General features: G+C 38.7%; 2 protein-coding genes across 4 annotated transcripts in view; one reads left to right on the top strand and one right to left on the bottom strand.

The window, feature by feature from the left end:
• Positions 1-2,911, top strand: part of TFB1M (transcription factor B1, mitochondrial) — a 32,730-nt gene extending 29,819 nt beyond the window's left edge. For both annotated transcript variants that reach the window (XM_062572411.1, XM_062572410.1), the window contains exon 8: positions 1,963-2,911. In XM_062572411.1, coding sequence (XP_062428395.1) covers positions 1,963-2,215 — 253 coding nt within the window. In that variant the 3' untranslated portion in view covers positions 2,216-2,911. The remainder of the gene's footprint in view (positions 1-1,962) is intronic.
• The window catches only part of TIAM2 (TIAM Rac1 associated GEF 2), a 180,062-nt gene continuing 164,962 nt past the window's right edge, over positions 2,429-17,528 (bottom strand). For both annotated transcript variants that reach the window (XM_062572409.1, XM_062572408.1), the window contains 12 exons: positions 16,600-16,779; positions 14,819-14,887; positions 14,311-14,436; positions 12,935-13,043; positions 12,207-12,386; positions 10,654-10,772; positions 9,364-9,472; positions 7,636-7,694; positions 6,680-6,785; positions 5,723-5,810; positions 4,995-5,149; positions 2,429-4,126 (listed from right to left, as the gene is read on the bottom strand). In XM_062572409.1, coding sequence (XP_062428393.1) covers positions 3,483-4,126; positions 4,995-5,149; positions 5,723-5,810; positions 6,680-6,785; positions 7,636-7,694; positions 9,364-9,472; positions 10,654-10,772; positions 12,207-12,386; positions 12,935-13,043; positions 14,311-14,436; positions 14,819-14,887; positions 16,600-16,779 — 1,944 coding nt within the window. In that variant the 3' untranslated portion in view covers positions 2,429-3,482. The remainder of the gene's footprint in view (positions 4,127-4,994; positions 5,150-5,722; positions 5,811-6,679; positions 6,786-7,635; positions 7,695-9,363; positions 9,473-10,653; positions 10,773-12,206; positions 12,387-12,934; positions 13,044-14,310; positions 14,437-14,818; positions 14,888-16,599; positions 16,780-17,528) is intronic.

Genomic DNA, 17,528 nt, shown 5'->3' with positions numbered 1-17,528 from the left:
TCTGAGTATTGCTGGGCATTGTTTTGGTTCTGAAACAGTCTAGATTTAGGATGTGCACCACTTCGCTGAACTACGAGCCATGTATGTCTCTAGTATAAAGGCAAACATAGAATTTTACCTCTATAGTTTTTTTGGAGGGAGAGTTTTGCTTGAGGTGGTAAAACACATTAGTATTTGTCAAACATTTGATCTAAAATCATACTGATTTGCCCATTTTGAGTATGTCTTTAGACAATGAGACCCCCCCCCCCCAAACTCCAGATGAGTTGATATTTGATTTGCAGTTTTGTTTGTGAAAGACAGCGTTAGCAAACGGCATCTGTAACTTGGTGTGGAATATTTTTTGCCGAAGTTTTAAAAATTCAGCTGTTGTGTAAGCTGAAAGGGCTAGTACTGCTTTACATTCTTTTGAGGGAAGGAGCGGGAATCTGAACTTTTGGACGTCACATATCCCATAGCAGCTTATCGTGCTTTAGCCCAGTGCATAGCATGCAACTAAGAAACACAATCCTCTTATTCTTTAGCTGACCTGAAAAAGAAAGAAGAAAAAAAAAAAGGCAAATTCTGGTTTATAATAGGGGCTATTGAGTTAGTTATATCTCACACATACTGTATAAAAACGAGTTAATATGTGTGTGTAACTTCTATGATCTGCAAGAAACATGGCATGTAAGAGTATACAAGCCCATAGCAGGGGTGTGTGTGGGGGGGGGGGAGAGAGAATAATGAACTTGTTTGCGTTACTGTTCACAACAGAATTCACATGCACACTAGTACTCAAGATGGTGCATATTCTGTGCGTAAAGCATGATTAAGTGTTTTTGGCTCAATATTTTAACAACTAATTCAGAGATGAGCTTAATGGAAGGGATATCAAAATCAGGATTGGTACATTTCAGCCTTGCTGACCAGTATGCTGTAATAATGGTAACATGTCCTTGAGTGGCACACAGTTCAAACTAGGATAGGCTGAGAAAATTCTTCTCTTACCTGTCATTTTAAACCCTTTCTTAAGTAAGTAAGTTTGTATTTTCTCTGCCCACAAAGAGCCACCTTTCACTTACCTAAGCCTTTTAGACTAGCTTGTCCAGCCAACTTGTTAAAAAAATGGGGCGGGGGGGGTGGGAATGCATTGTAATAGATGCACAACATAGGTCTTACCTATGTATGACAGAGGCAGATGATGATCTAAAAATGAAATGTCATACTTCTTACTTACCAAACATGCACAAGAGTTCTTTCTGCCTTTCTGACTGAGCTTTCAGTAGTTTGTATAATGTATTTTTATGAGACATTGAAAAATATTCAAAAAAATACGAGACATTAAAATACTACTACTCGTTAAGATTTGGGGAACTTGTAATAGAGGGGTGCTAATGTTTCTGACAGCAAACAGAGTACAGGAACTGATGTGACCTTTTTGTGATCAGTGACCAAGAAGTAAATAAAGTCTAACTCCTGGCACTTTTTCCAAGTTGCAAATATTAAAAGTGAATGATTATGAAATATTCCTTCCTTTTGTTTCTTGGCTTTTTTTTTCTGCCATTAGGATTGCAGTATTAATGTCAAATGATAAGTCTTTCCCATTGGAACGGAACAGTTGTCTCGAGAGTTGTATGGTTTGGATCTGATTTAGTTTACACAGTTTACTCTGTTGTTGCTTTTTAAATATAGGCTAATTCTAAGAAGGCTCTGTAAATTGCTCTTAATGTTAGCATAAACAGTCAGTCATGTGTTTAATGTGGGACATAAGTATATACTTTCCTGTGTTATAAATTGCATTTGTAGAATAAAGGCCCCTTGTGTCCATGTTTACTTAGGCAGTGAGACTTACTAGGATTACCAGAGCTAAGGTAACGACATACTTAATACTAAACCTATATTAGATACAATCTCAACACTACTTTCTGTCTCTTAAGGGAAACTGAATAATTTGATTGCCTTTTTTTATTCCCCTTTTAGGATCTTGTTTCCTGAAAGTGAACGTTTGAAGAAAACAGAACAGCTGATGATGGCAGCAGATGTTGATCCAACTTTGCGTCCTATTCAGCTCTCCATGTCACACTTCAGAAATCTGTGCAATGCATATAGGAAAATGTGTGATGAAGACCCAAGCCTTTTTGCATACAACTACAGAGAAGAATTAAGGCAGAAGAAGAAATTACCTAAAAATACCAGTCCCTCAGAACAGATTGAAGAAGAGAATCAGCTGTAACAGCTGTGATCTCAGCAGACAGATTTTTTTTTTTTTTTTAAGTCTTTGATCTAGAGGTGTTGATGCAGTAAAAGAAGATTTAAATATATTCCTACATCTGTGCATGTATAAAAGAGATACTTTTGTACTGGAAGTGCTGGAGAGAGAGGGCTTTCCCATTTTATTTATTCATTCCATTCAACTGTAGAAAAAAAAAATGAAAGGACACTCCACTTATAAGATGTCTATAAGTTCTGTTTACTTCAGGGAATGGTCAGAGCACATACCAAAAGCAAGGTATGTTTCATTAGACATGTAATTGAGATACTTCTGAAATAATCAGTTTTGTATGAAAAGTGCATTATTGAATCAGAAGGAAAAATATTTCTTGTATTTCAGCATGTAAGATGATGTTTGGGTTTTTGTGTTCTTTTTATCCTGGAACATCCTATTGTGCACAGTAATTTAAAAAACAAAAGCCAAAACCCTTGTATAAATATACTCAAGTGACCGGCTTAAAGGAGGATAAAGTGCACAGATTACCTTAAGGTCTGCTAATACTCTTCTCATTTATGCCAAAGCAAAGAACTCAGGGTTTAAATCTCCAACTAGAAAAAAGCAGTACAATAAAAAGTAGAAAACATTGCTAAGTACAATACTTACTTGTCTTTTACTGTACAGGCTGGTAGAGAAAATAAAAAATACAGTCAAATAAAAGATTACAGTCCAAGCTTTGTTTTTATATTTACATATATATATATATATAAAGTATAAACAGCATCTTAAAACATACAAAAATGAAATTTCGGCACTATTGTGCACTAAAACACATTAAAATAACTTAATTCTGCTTTAAATAAAGCAAAAATGAAAACTAAAGAAATAAAATGCCCAAGGTATTGAAAAAAAATCACTTTGTAAAGCTAATTTCTGTTGTAATCTCCTCTGTCCTCTCACTAGCATCTTTTCCACATAACTTAAAATGCTAACAAAGCCATCCTTCCCCTACCCTCCTCAGGAATACTACAAAATCTCAATAACTGCTTGAAAGGGATGAACTAATTTACAGACCTTGGCCAACTCAATCTATTTTTGATCCACAATAAATTAAAATAACTTAAGAATCCTTTACAGCTGTTTTTGTGGGAAAAAAATGTATTAGTGCACAAAATCAAATACATAGTAGTTTTCCTGCAGCTTCCATGAATTTCCTTGTTTTAAAGCAAAGTAAGTTTGTTGAATTTTATGTGGACTTAAAATGAACTATTTAAATATAGTGCTTAGAAAGCTAGGATTTTCCATGCCTTTCCACAGTTTCATAAAAACAGTCCTCATTAACTACAGATGCTAAGCTCTGGACACTAAATTCTCTCTCTAAAATAGAGTTCAGATCCAAGTTTGCAGCATCAGAATGACTGTCAAGGGATTGGTGACGTTCTTGCATTGCCAGTAAAGTTCCTCTGTTACGCTTTGTGCTGTTTACTTTTCTCTTAACTGGGCAGAAATGGCCACGCACCAGCTTTGGATGCTCATCTGTCTTGAAACTATCCCCTTCCTCATTTTCAGTGGCCTGATCTCGTTCAGAGTCAGTACTTGGTTCTTCTGAAATCTTCAGTCGTTGGAACTGTATTTCAATATCTTTAGTAGGACTGCCTTTCTTTAGGCTCTGATAGTCATCATCATCATCATCATCACTGAGAATATCAGATTCCTTGACAAGAACATTGGAAAAGTCTGATGCACAGCTCTGTAAATGTTTATCAGGAGAGGAATTTTTGGGCTCCTGTGTGCTCTCAGTGGTGTGGCAGCTGCTGCTCTGAGTACTGCTACTCAAGCTGCACTCATCAGAATCCTGGAAGTTACCTTTCCCTGTGTCAGTGTTCCACTCGCTACTGCAGGAGTTCTTCAGTACCTTCAAAGACCTCGTGGAAGCTGTGCAAAGAAAAAAAATCAGTTTTATTTGTTCTGCCAAAAGATACTAGGATTATACGGTCAATCTCAATAGCCCTGTTGTAATTACACTGTATGTGGTCTCATTTGGTAATCATCCAGGGTCAGGTATGTCACCGTTCTGGTAGTCAGTGTAATCACATGTCAGATTTCTTTCCAGCAGGGTTTTATGCTTGCTTTCATGTGCAGTATGTACAAAATAATGCAGAAAGTGTAGTAACGATTTACACAAATCTGTAGGAAAGCAAGACAGGGTCCAGTACCTCAAGGACGAGAGGGCCAATTGGAGGTTTGAGTGGAACTGTTCCAATACCTGTCATGTTACAGGAACGTTACAGACAACCAAGCAGGTGGAGCACTTGAAAGACTAGTAGCCAACACTTACTTACTTACTCATTTTGCTAAATAGTCTGAAGCCTGTGCTTAATTAGGGTATCTGATGGGGTGCAGATTTAGTGCACTGAGAGAAGCAAGATCCCTGCCTTTTGTCAGTTCTTTGAGCTTTAAATGTTACTACAGCTGAGTCATTGAAGAGAACACAGAGGAAAGAAGTCTAATGCCACTTGCCAAGGGGAGTCCATTTCTACTCAGTAAAAGTGATTTGGAACTTACTAAGCTTTCACTTAATAAAGCTAATGACATGTCAACATGAGAACACAGTGTGGGATATGGCAAGCTTGCTTTGTCCTCTAGCCCTTGCCATGAGAGTAGGGCTGTGTGACTCTGCCACCTCCCCAGCCTACAGAAGAAACAGGATTTGAGGTAACACACTGTCATCATATTAATAATTGTGAACATCCTACCATCCTGGATTCCAGGCTGAATTTTGCACCTGGACAAAGAGTCTTACCCAGTTTGGCTGTTGCAGGCACACGGTTCTTGAGTGGCACAAGGCGATCTTTACAGGTTTTCTCCAGTGGCAGCTCACATTTTATGTGACGTCTGAAATTCTCCCGCAAAATAGAACGGATCACCTTCACAATGTTAGTCTTGTTCTCGCAGTCACTGCAAGTTTGAAAAAACAGGTAACCCAATTTTCTCCTCTGAAGAAAGACAATACTGGGATAAAAGTCAGCCTTCCTCTTTGCTGCTGAGTGCTTTAGTGCAGTGTTTGGTTCGGACCATTTGTTTTGTAGCAGTTTTGCAGCTGACTTTATGTGTTGCTAGACATTTCTCATACTTTTGCTTTTTGAGACTGTAATTATTTTCCTTCAGAAAAACAGCCCAAAAGATAACCTCCTGCGCTTAGGGATCATGCTATAAGTAAGTAGTCATTATCAGAAGGACATTTCTGCTAACCCACTAAGAATATCGTAAAATTGGTTACTTTTTGCCTATAATATACTGGAACTTAATGATCACATATCTGTAAATTTCTAACATGGTCTTACTCAGCTAAATTCACTCCAATTTCAAAATGTCATACTTTATGTAGTTACATACTGGCTCAGTGCCTGGAACCAGAGAGTGAAAGCTGCATTACAAGTGCTGACACAAAGGTCACTTGGAGAAAAAGCGTGTATTCTTTCAAATTCCATTAATTTAATTTGACAAATATAACCTCCATATAAAGCTTACCTGCTGCACAACTGAAAAATAGTTTCTGGTCTGCCTTCTAGTTCTGACTTGGTGTGAATCAGTTCCCAGACACAACTGTTTTCTGTTCCTGTGCATGAAAGGGAGTATTATTTTTGTAGATACTCCAAAATCCCTCCTCTCACAAAAACAGTGTTAATACAGGTACAGAGTGATCACACATGATCTCACATGAGGCAGAACCTAAAGGAAAGTCCCCTGAACTCTCACTTTCTAAGCAGCCTTTCCAGTTCTGCCTTTGAAAACAACCTTCTCTCTTGGAGAGTTACTTTACCCCATTCTTATACTTCCCACTGCTTTCTGGCTGTTCTGGCAATTGTGCAAAGCATTTGCCATTAAATACCTTGTGACACTTACACAAGAAATAGAACTGGATAGGATCGTCTTTGCTTGCTTCTAGCTCTGTTTCCCATGTGCTCAACTGTGAGCCCACTGTACAAGAAAGATCAACTTAAAGAGAGAACACAAAAACAGTCCCTTGCTACAACAAATGATGCAGCTGAGGTTTCCACATGGGAAAACACAATGGTCAGCGTTTTCGTGCTCACAGAGAACACAAGGTTGTCAACAGGGCATCACCCATGGCTAAACACCTTCCTGGTCATGGTATCTTTTCATAGGGGATTTCCACTCTGTCATTTATCAGTCCTTTGTGACCTTCTCAAATCACAGCAATAACATCACTGCAAGTCAGTCTCCATGTCATCTTGCATCTTCCTGAGCTCATTCATGGAAGAAGAGGGATGAAGCTGATGTAACAAATGGAAAAAGTATGTTGCTATATTAAGCCAGTACCCTCTGAGAGCAGGGGCAACAGTGGCTACTGTTTTCTCTACATCTGCCTATTTCCAGAAGCTCCCAAAAGACATACGGAAGAAGTAGCATTACAGAATCTCAGAAAACTCTTCATTCCTAGTGTACCCAGTGCAAGAGAATTACCTGCTGTATTCCCCAGTCGAACTTGAAGAGCAGATAAAGGAATCAGCCAACGAAATTTAAATGGATCCAAGTCACCATAATTATGTGCAGCACGAACATTAGTGGGCTGCAAAGGGAAAAAGAGGATATTTCTAAGAAGAAAAGGCAAGTGTATTTTTTGTTTTGCAAAAAAAAGACCCACATCTAAAGAGAAACTGCATTTCATTAGACTTTCTCCTACAGTAGGCTAATATTGACTTGTAAATGTAGCTGATGTAGCTGAAATAGTGATAGAATCAGCCTTTGAAATTTGTAATGGCTTCAGCTTTCAAAAGTACCCCTTTTTAATGGATAAAAATAATACTTTTATGTAAAAGTACTACTAAGGAACAAGTGTTCCACAAAGAAAGAAACCCACAGACAGTTGATTAGCAGGATACATTAATCATGTCGCTGCTGCCACTACTTTTAAAGCTCCTCCATCTGTTAGGATAAGCATGTTGCAGTACTGCACCTCTGGTATTTAGGATACACAACCTGCTGCTTGATCTCAGTATTCCAGCTTTGTAAATGGGAACAGACGAAGTTATGTTTGTAATACGCCTTTTCTTTCAGAGTGATCAAGGGTCTATAACCAGAGGCTTTAACCTGCACACCAGATTAAGGTAGCTATCATAAATGCCATCTGGAGGAATTCCTACATGGCAATGTTTCATATTTCACCTGACAGAACTAACATGTGGCTCATTCAGAGATGATGATGATGCTTACTAAAGGAGAAAAAATAATTTCTTGCTACGAAGATACTGAGTACTCAGTTTGTTTCGGCTATGAGAGCTAGAATCCCAGCCTAGCGTCGGAAGGTGGCATGTTACCACAGTCACTCCCCCTTCGACACTGGCATGGTCCATCTTCGACAGCAAGGCAGTAGGAGCCTGTGCTAAAACATCCACTACTTCAACTTATACCAGACTTACCATTTTCTTTTTCAGTTTGCAGTTCTCCTTATGTACAAGTATTACAGCCCTCTTAAAAACTAGAAGAAAGAAAGAAAGAAAAAGAAACACTTATCAATTACAGATGCAATATTCAATGAAAATGCTATCTTGGAGAAGCTGATTATTACAATCACAAGAATTTAAAGGATGATAAGCAAAGTAATTGAAAAGCATCTGCCCTGTATTAACATAACAGTGGATTTTTTCATCCTACACTTCTTCATGCAATGGCAACATTTTTTCTCAGATTTTGTCCTGAACACTAACAATGGAGCCATTCTGCATGTTTATTCTAAAACTATCAGCAGCCTGTCTCCTGCAAGTCTTCACATAAACAGACACAACACATGTAGTTTAGATGTAAAAGATTTTCTCTCTGTAGAAAAAAACAAACTGACAGATGTCTTCAAGGGGAACAAAAGGCCTATAGCAAAAGACTGCCACAAAAGGTGGTAAATCTTTTCTTCCTGCCATTCAGCATTTGGATAATTGGAAACATTTGTCTCAGTTCCTACTTTTTTATCTGCAGGAATTCTCTGGCTTCCACAACATCTGACTGGAGTGACTCACTAATGTTATCTAATCTCTCAGCCTCCTGTGAGGCAGGGACACATTCCCTGCAATCTGTGAGGAGGGAACAGAAACAGAGAGACAGTGAAGCTGCCTCTGACCTATGGGATGACTCTGCTCCCCAGGCCTTGATTTGGGCTGGAGGGCAGTACAGCTCTATCTCTACTCGTGCATCCAGGTTTCCTTCCAGTGGGGGAGGAGAGAAGGCAAGGAGTGTGTTAACTGGGTCTCATCCCTACATGCAACCAGGATGTGGCCATAGTGAGCGCTTTCACCCCAGAGTTCAGCACAGCTTTCCTACATCTCACACATTAGGTGCATTTCTTACACTGCCAACACAGAGTCCCAGCTGAAACTAAACACTGGGTTACCCAAGTGGCAGACGAGCAGTCTAGGCTAAGCAACAGGACTGAGTCCTTTCATTCATACATGTTCTGCTGAGAACTCTCTGGGCTCAGGTGCCTGGTGTTAGTGGACCACTGAGAAGCTCATCCAAGTGAACCTGTGGAGGTAGTTCCTGTTTGTTCTCTGAAGCACTCTCTCCCTTAATCTATCATGCTTTGCCAGAGGAGGAACATATGACAACCCTGGGAAAGAGACTTGTCTCACATGAATCTGGAATTGTTCTGTAAATGTTTTCCAATGTAGTTTTAAATAAATGTTATTTAAAGAAAGAGTCAAGTGGCTAAAATGTTTTGCTGGAACCTTTTAACTATTTATGTAATATAATTATTAAATGATTAATACTATAGATATTATTAAATAAAACTCTCAATTGTATGCCCTCATTTCCACATTCATTTTTCAAGTTAAAATAATCTGGATGCGGATTGCCAGACAACACATTTTGCTGTAATGGCTGTAAATCAGAGGTTAGCCTGGATTCACAGGGGTGAATCATCACTGTTTTCCTACCAGCCTCCTCTGAAAGCTTGGTTTAGCAGATTGTTCTAAACTTTTCATTTTTTTGTGTATTAGGAAACATAACAGTTCTGCTGTGCTTGTTGTCAGATGCGAGTCTATCCTAGATACCACAAGGCTACAGGGAAAGGAGATGGGGGCTTTCAGTAGTGAGAAAACGTAACTTGGTTATCTTTAGATTTGGAAGGATAGAGAGTCATTATTGAAGGCACTCACCAAACACTGTAAGTTCAAGGTCTTTTCTTGCTTTGCTCAGAGATGGGAAAGGATTCAGCCAGGAAACTGTAGAATGCATCAGAAGTTCTCCCATTGAAAGCTCTGTCACCTGTATAAATTATGAACAACAGATACCTCACTGTTGTGATCTACAGCTGTTAGATGTAAGATGTTTATGAGTACAGGTTGACATCCTTAAGGATGTACATTTTCTATATTTAGTGTATGGACAGAGAGATGAAAGAGAAATTTACACTTAAGTAGGAAAGTGTATCAAATAGGAAAGTGATCCCCTTTCCTCCCTTTCCTAAAAGGGTAACAAGCATAAAAAGTAACTGCACGTAAGTTATGCAAGCTGGACAGAAGTTCATATTATTAGTAACTTAGAAGACTATTAAGTTGACTTGATGTTCTATCACTGCCATATAGCCAGTTGTGAACCAGCTGACTTCTTAGCTGCAAGTATCTTTGTTTTCTATAAAGTAATTAGCATTAATGACAATGTCAAAAGCAGAATTAGTGGAGGTCTTTTATTCATACACTCTTCTTTTTTTCTGTGGAACACAATGTAAAACTGAAAACAATCTTTCAGGTTGTCAGGTTTGTTTCCCATCAATGACAGGAAACCAGGTGGCCAAGAAAACTGGGGATATGGCTTTTACTAGGGGAAACAAAACAACCAAGTAGGCAGCTCTCATGTCTGATCTCCATCTTTATGGATTTGATCTCCTTAGTAAACTTTTGATGTAAATAGCCCAGTTGAGATCTTATTGCCCCAGTTCTGGGAGATGTGTAAACGCAATCCATAATGGTTTTTGCTCTGACAAATAGCCATGGATGCCTCAGCGCTAGAAGCGTAGAGAATGACAATAATAGACCTTAACGTGAAAATCCCTAGAATTGCCATTTTCATTTATACGGATGAAGAAGAATCTTAAGAACTTCAAGAACTCTGAAGCATAAAATCTGAATGCCATCGGGCATAGATAATCTCTAAAATATTTCAGAAGAGGAGGATGTCTATTTTTTCCTATTGAGAATTATGTCTACTTCTGCTTGCAATTCTTGTTAGTCCAGAAAAAGGCTCTGGCAGCTGTCTGAAAATTTTACAGTAATCTGCTGACAAGAAGAAACTTGACAGGACAGACAAGAAATGGAAGTCATGATGTTAAAAGGCAAGGGAGAGCCCAGCACAAGTTCCCAGGGCGACTTCAGAAAGAGACAGGGGCACCCAATGGCTAGCAAGATTATGTCTCAAGAGTGAATAAAACAGGCTGCTTTTTTTCTTACCTCCTTCTCTGTTCCACTTTGGTCTGCAACCAGCTGATCAAATACAGTGCCATAATCTTCATATATCTTCTGCATCTCATTGATGTGACTGGCTACTTTTTCCATTGCCTTCAGTGCTTCTACAAGGTTTAATAATTACATAGATAGCTAGGTAATTAATTGCACTTTATAAACATGAGATTTCTTTTACTGAATCCTCTTTGAGGTGGGTAAAACTATGCAGCGTTCCCAGGATGTGGACAATAGTATCCTAGCTTTAGAGCAGTATTTTCTCATAGCGACCGTAGAAGGTATGCTTCACGATCAGTGAGTGAAAAATGCTTATCTGGTGTTCTAAGTGCCTCAAAAGACTAATAAGCATTCTTGTGATAAGCACCCAAATATATGAATATTTATAACACCATAATAGTAAACATAGTTTGTTTGTTTGTTTGTTTGTTTTTACTCTGTAACAACCTAGGACCACTAGGACATCTAATGTAATTACAACCATACTAGAGTAAATAATCTGATGAATTTTAATGGTAACATATTGAATTTGGCTCATCACAGAACACAGAAAAGAAATAGATTGTGCAAGTTCTTAACTGACTGTATCCATGATATTAAGTGTTGGTGGTCAGAGTTGGTTTAACTCATTTCCTAAACAAGAACGATGCTGGTTTTCATTACACTTTCCTGTTAATGCACACAGGAGTCAGAGAGGGGCACTTAGTTTCTCCAGTCCTGTCGGCTGTTCACTGTGCAGTCTTTCAGCAGTCTGGCATTCACTCTGGCCTGCAAGTCATTCACCCCCAGTTTGGTTGTAATGGCAAAAAGACAATATTAGAAGCTCTTTCTGAAGCCGGTAATAGTCTCGTGACTTTTTGCTGACAGTGTATTTTGCCTGAATCAATTTTGTTAAAATGGAAATCTATTCACAGAACAATTCTCTAGACTTTCCTCCTTCAGGAAACTGACAGCACTTAACTGGAATTTGCCAGTGTGAAGTCCCATGGATCTGAGCCTAGAAAAACAATCAGTTCTACTTCCTTCCTATGATATTAGACAGACAATTCTTTCTATGTGGGAAGATTGCAAAGCTTTGAGGCAGGTATTTTTTTATGCAAGAATCACAGCCAAGCCTCACATAACTTTCTTTGTTGAAGCTGCTAAACTTCTGACATATTTCACGAATCAAATAATAACCACAAGATGGAGCTTTGGTTAGTATTTCCCCTGTGAGGAGAAAAAAAAAATAAATAAAAAAGCAACACTGTTGCATTGCCCTGACATATGGTCCTGTCACAAAAATTAAGGAGCAAGATGTCTAGTCCTGTTTGTCACAGCAAATCCCGGGTATCCACTTTTCAAAGGGACTTGAACATGCAAAGCAGTAATTTTTGCTAAAAGCAGGAGAAAGCTACGTATTATTTTTACTGAGAGGGAGGAAATTCTCTCTAGGTTTTGATAAGTTCTCTGACATCTACCAGAGCAGCCACCTTCATCTCCCGAAAGCCTTGGAAATCAAACTTAAATCATATTAATTCCTGTAAAAGAATGACAGAAGTTACCTGTCAAATGATAGTGCTCCTCACTCTCGTTATCTGTCAGAGACACCAGCTCTTTTAACAGTAGAGGGTATTTCAGCACTCTCTGGACAGGCTTTATGAGATACGACTCCAGCGTAGAAGAATGTTGCTTCGTGGGGTTTCGAGCATCCAGAAAGGCCTTAAAGGCACTATCTGTTTTGGCTAAATATAAATGTAACAGTGAGTCAGTTTAACAGGGAAATCACAGAAACTAGAATAACTTGAAAGCACAGAACTGCAACTAAGAGCAATAATTATACCAAGCTGATGTTATTCCTTGAGACAGTTCTTCCAGTACACCACAGGCCCATTCTGCATTGAATTAATAAACTGATGGCAGAGAAAGTAATTCCTAACTTATTCTAAAGTCAGTTTATTGCAGTTTTGATTGACATCCACCTTTTCACCTGCATGAACACACAAACCAAATACAGCTGCTGCTTCTGCTGTTTCTGCAGACGGCACAAACTTTCGGAAGATGTTTCTATTGCTACTCAGCCTTATGCCTAGGTGTTACAAAAGGAACCTTATCCCTTCAGTTCTATATCGTATTTTAGCAGAACTGTGGATCTTAGCTATTGTTACTGTGACCTGCCTATTAGACCTTGCTTTATATCAATATTCTCTACAAGTCGATGAGATTTGTTACAGTAGTTCACTGAAGTTTAAATTTATGCAAATGAATTACAATAACAAAGACAATATATTACCTCTCTCAAGAACTTTCTGAACTTTGATGTGGTTTGCACAGAAGCCACTGTACAGTTTAAAGTGGTCAGCATAATACAGAAAGGAACCTCCGAGGGAAAACAGCAACTTCTGAAATCAACACAATCAAAATTTTTGCTTCATTATTAGAATCATAATCAAATGTTCAAGCCACATAACAGAGGCTTAGTGCTGTGATTATCTGCTGCCTGTCTATAGATATTCTCTATGTGCATGTGTACATACGTCACATGAATTAATTACTGGCAGTGGCTCCATGAAGTGCCTGTATTTCTCTGAGTGTAGACTTCAGGCTATTTAGGCAAAGCCTGCAATCTTCTCAGTTTTCTCTTAGAGGACACCACCACTGCGGACACTCTGTCTTACTGTATCTCAGACAGCACAGAAACAAAAATCAACAGACACGTAACAGTACGTCCTGGGAAAAAACATGGGCTATAGGAAGCAAGGCACAAAGCTGCTAATGCCAGAAGGGACAGTGTAAAACAAGCGCAGAGGATTGCTTCCCAATTGTTTCCCTTCTTTTAGGCAGGGGGTAATTACAGGGCACCTCAGTTTCTTAGATGTTTCTTAGATGTTTCTTAGATGAAAGCGAGGTTGGGAATATGTGGGAGGGACTCTGAATCATGAGGGAGATCTTTTTAGAAAAATATTTCCCAAAGCAAAGATAAGAAAAAGAAACAGTGAGGGAGGAGGAGGAGGAGGAAAGCAGCCCTCTTCCCCTTTTTTAATCAATGTTTGCTCCACAAAAGACAGCAAGTGCCAGGGAGACCTGCCAGCACCTCCCAGTTCTGTGACACTGACTGCATCTCTGGGACCACCTACTTCCTCCAGTTAGGTCAGGTACTGAGTGCTGCCACCGTAAGAGACACAGCACAGAGAGGGCACAATGTTCAATCGTTTGCACTTCACAGGCCCTGCTGGACCTCACCACACGAGAAACTCCTGCTGCATCTAACAGAAAAAGCTTCCAGTTTGTAGCCAGTAAACTGGGCGTAGTGGGGAGCACAAGGCAGGGCAGAATTCAGCATAGTGACAGTAAGCTTTCTGCAGAAGAGTTATGCATCGTAAGCATTGCTTGTGATATTTATAGAATATTCAAGTTCAGAGTTTATAGAATATTTAAAGTCTACACTGCACCTTCCATATTACATCCTCTGCCATGGGAATGAGGAATATAAAACCATGACAAATAGCACTAATCTTTAACTGCTGAATAGGTATCTGTAATCTAAAGCAAAGTTTCAAACATAAAAGCAACTGTATAAAAAAACAGGTAGAACTTAGAGCTCTTAAAGCTAGATCTCCACAAACATTTCCAGGCACACTGCGATATAGTAAAAGATCAAGTATTTACTCGGAACTGGGATGGTGTTTCCAGTGTATTAAAATCTGAGGAGGAAGAAATTCCATCTTCAAGGGTCTCCAGAAACACCTTCTGGAAATCCAGCATTTCCGGCAGGCTGCCAAACAAGGACTCCATCTGTGAATATCAAACATCAGGCTATGAAGCACAGCACTCCATACCTCTAACAGAGTCTTGAAAAAACAGTCCTTGTAGGACAATGTGACATACAAAGACATGCAAAGGCCAATAACATTTTCATTAACAGTTTTCAAATAGGCTTTATAGAAAAGTCATTAAAAAAGGCAAAGAATTCTTAGCAGCGTTTTAGTCATAAAAACAATTACCATTAAAAGAAGAAGTGACTCATGTACCAGACAGAAAGATATTAACTGGTGTAACTCTATTGCTTTGTTTGTTGTTTGCTTTTTCAGTCGTGCTCTCAGCAATGGAAAAGTCCAAATGCCAAGGTCTTAACCCATAAAAGAATGAAAAGAACATCTTTCACTTATTCCCTCACCTCATCTTGGGTAAGGAAAGTTTCATTCTGAAGGGGTTCCAAGTACAGCTCAAACAGGCAGCTCAAGTCCTGCAAGAAACAGAATTTAATTTATGGAACAGTTGGAAATTTTTCGTTAAATCACAACTGAGGGATAGGCAGTTTTCAGGAATGAAACAGAGATACAACTCCTTCTCTGTAACAAAATCACCCAGATTATTAGTGCTAAATGATTGCTAAGTTAATAGCAAATTCATTTCGATGTAATATTTTTGTTTCATCCTTATGGCTCTACAGCCTCATTATAACAAATTATATTTTATTATAGGATGGGGAGAGAAAGTTACAGATGGTAGTTTTCTAAAGAATATTTGTGTACAGATATGTACATATTCTGAAGAATGTTCATGTACCTGAACAGTATCAAGTATTTTAATCAGGCAAGTTAGCCATAAACCATACAAATGGCCCCTCATTTAAACATCAGTAGTAATAGTCAGAAGGACATATAACATTTTAAAATCCTCTCAGGTATTAAAGTGATTGGTTATTTTGTCAGGAGGTATATGACTGAGGACTTTTTCCATCTCTGCTCCAAAGAATTCGTGCCGCTGTTGAAGACTTACTGTCCCACACCAGAGCATGACAGCTGGGTTGGGGCCTGAGAAAAGAAACTGCGGGAACTCTTACGAAGAAGGAACAACGAGCATCTCGCCGAGAATCCCACAATGAGTTTTTACAACGTGCCTGTGCTACAATTTTGCCTGGTACTACCATGCATTTCAGTCACCTCCATATGAAAATCATGAGAGAAAAACTGAATCTGGTTACAATTTTGGTATGATTTCACCCAGGGAGAACTGTAGTGAAAGCATATGACTAATAATTTAGCATCACAGATTCATGCAGGCACCCTCCTCTGTGGTACAGGTAGACTTATTCGAAGATGCAAAGGCAGAGTTTGAGCCTTTGTTCAAGGGATTCCTGTATAAGAGACACCAGCTGGACATGCACGGGGTTTACGTTCTGTAAAGCTTCCTCAAGTTTACAGTGTATGTCTAGAGATTAGTGGATATTCTGAAGGCAATAAATTGAAAACTTTCTCTTGTTTACCACAAGTGATTGCAGCAAGCATAGGCATTTCTAAGTATGTTTTTTGAGATCAAGTAACATAAATGATTCCTCCTTGCCAAAGGCCAATGAAATCAAGCTTTCCACATTGCTTTTGGCATCCAGCCCCATGAAGTTTGGATTTATAAAAAGAAAGGACATATATCTAACAAATTACAGACTTACCAGTCAAAGGAGAAATAACACGTATGATGCTACAAACAACCTTTTAGCTTTGAAAACTGCCGAGTCAAAATAATTATGCACTATTTTCCACAGTTACACTCTTTGCTAGTTGGCAGGAGGCTTTTCTGTTCTTCTACCAAAATATATTTTCATTTGGAAAACCATGGAAACATTCCCTGGAAGACCCCCAATATTCAAATACTGTAGATTTCTACCTACCATGAATTTCCAGTCTCCAATATAGATACAAATTGACTAGAATTAAAGCTACTAGACCAAATCTTACAGTCTCTTTTACAGGAACAAGCCTACTGAAAGCAACAAGAAAAATTATGTAAGCAAACCCTGTAGGGTATGGCCCTTGTAGAGGGCAGTTCGTGTGTATTCACATGAGTTCATACATGCTCATACAAAATGTGTAAGACCATCCACAGATCATGGTCAGCTTCACAAAGAAGGCTGCAGCTAGTCAGAAAAATGTTTTTGTTTTGTTCTGTTTTGTTTACCTTGACATAAGATTTCTCAGTGTCCATAAGTTCTTGGATGACTTTTCTCAATCTATCTGCATCAGAAAGGTGCCGAGCCAGTGGTCGTGGTGGCGGATCCTGGTTGTCCTTCTGTCCTTCCATACTGCTTGCCTGGACTTCCTGGAAATTTCGGCACAATGCACTGATCTGTTCTGCACTCTGATAGATGAAAAGAAAGGGACAAGCACTGACAGTTTAGAACACAAACAGTTCCATAAGCATTTTTAAATTCCTCAAATTTTGCTTTTGCTCCAAATTCAGGGGTTAGGGCATGCCATTGTTTTTTGTCAAACATATCCTGATTGCTTTGACCAGCTTGAACTTTTAGCAGTATTACATCAAAACAGTAAAATAAACCAGTTTCTAGTTCCTTCTCCTTGCAAATCATTCTCACTCTTCAGATACAAACTTGTGGGATGCAAAAGATGAGAGAGTGCACTCAGGGATATTATATACTTTGATTCTTATGATGTTAGCATCACACTGTTTTCCATCTCTCTTATTTTGCAACATTCACTGCACCAAAACAGAAAAAACTAGCAGGTACAGATCTCTTCTTTAAAGCATCCAGAATGAGTGTTCTATTTGTCATCTATTTTTGTATGTATGTGTGTGTGTGTATAAAATACATATATATTTTTAAACAAAGGAAACTCGGAGCTCAGGTTTCAGATTCCAAAGGCCTGGACTGTTGAAAGATGTTTAGATGCTTCCCCTTCAAGGAGGTAACCAGTTATCAACTTTTTGCCTTCAGAAATGGGGAATGGACACCTAAATCTTTGAGCTTCTTCAGAAGAACGTTAAATATGAAAAAAAACCCCACAAGTTGTTTTTCAAGCAAGGTACAAGTTGGAGATGGAACAACAATGGTTAATCTTATACAGTAAAGATGGAAGAGAAAGAGAGCT

This window comes from Rhea pennata, chromosome 3, assembly GCF_028389875.1.
Source record: "Rhea pennata isolate bPtePen1 chromosome 3, bPtePen1.pri, whole genome shotgun sequence".
Classification (NCBI taxonomy): Eukaryota; Metazoa; Chordata; class Aves; order Rheiformes; family Rheidae; genus Rhea; species Rhea pennata.
Note: the sequence above shows the minus strand (reverse complement) of the source record. Positions and strands in the feature narration are given on the sequence as shown.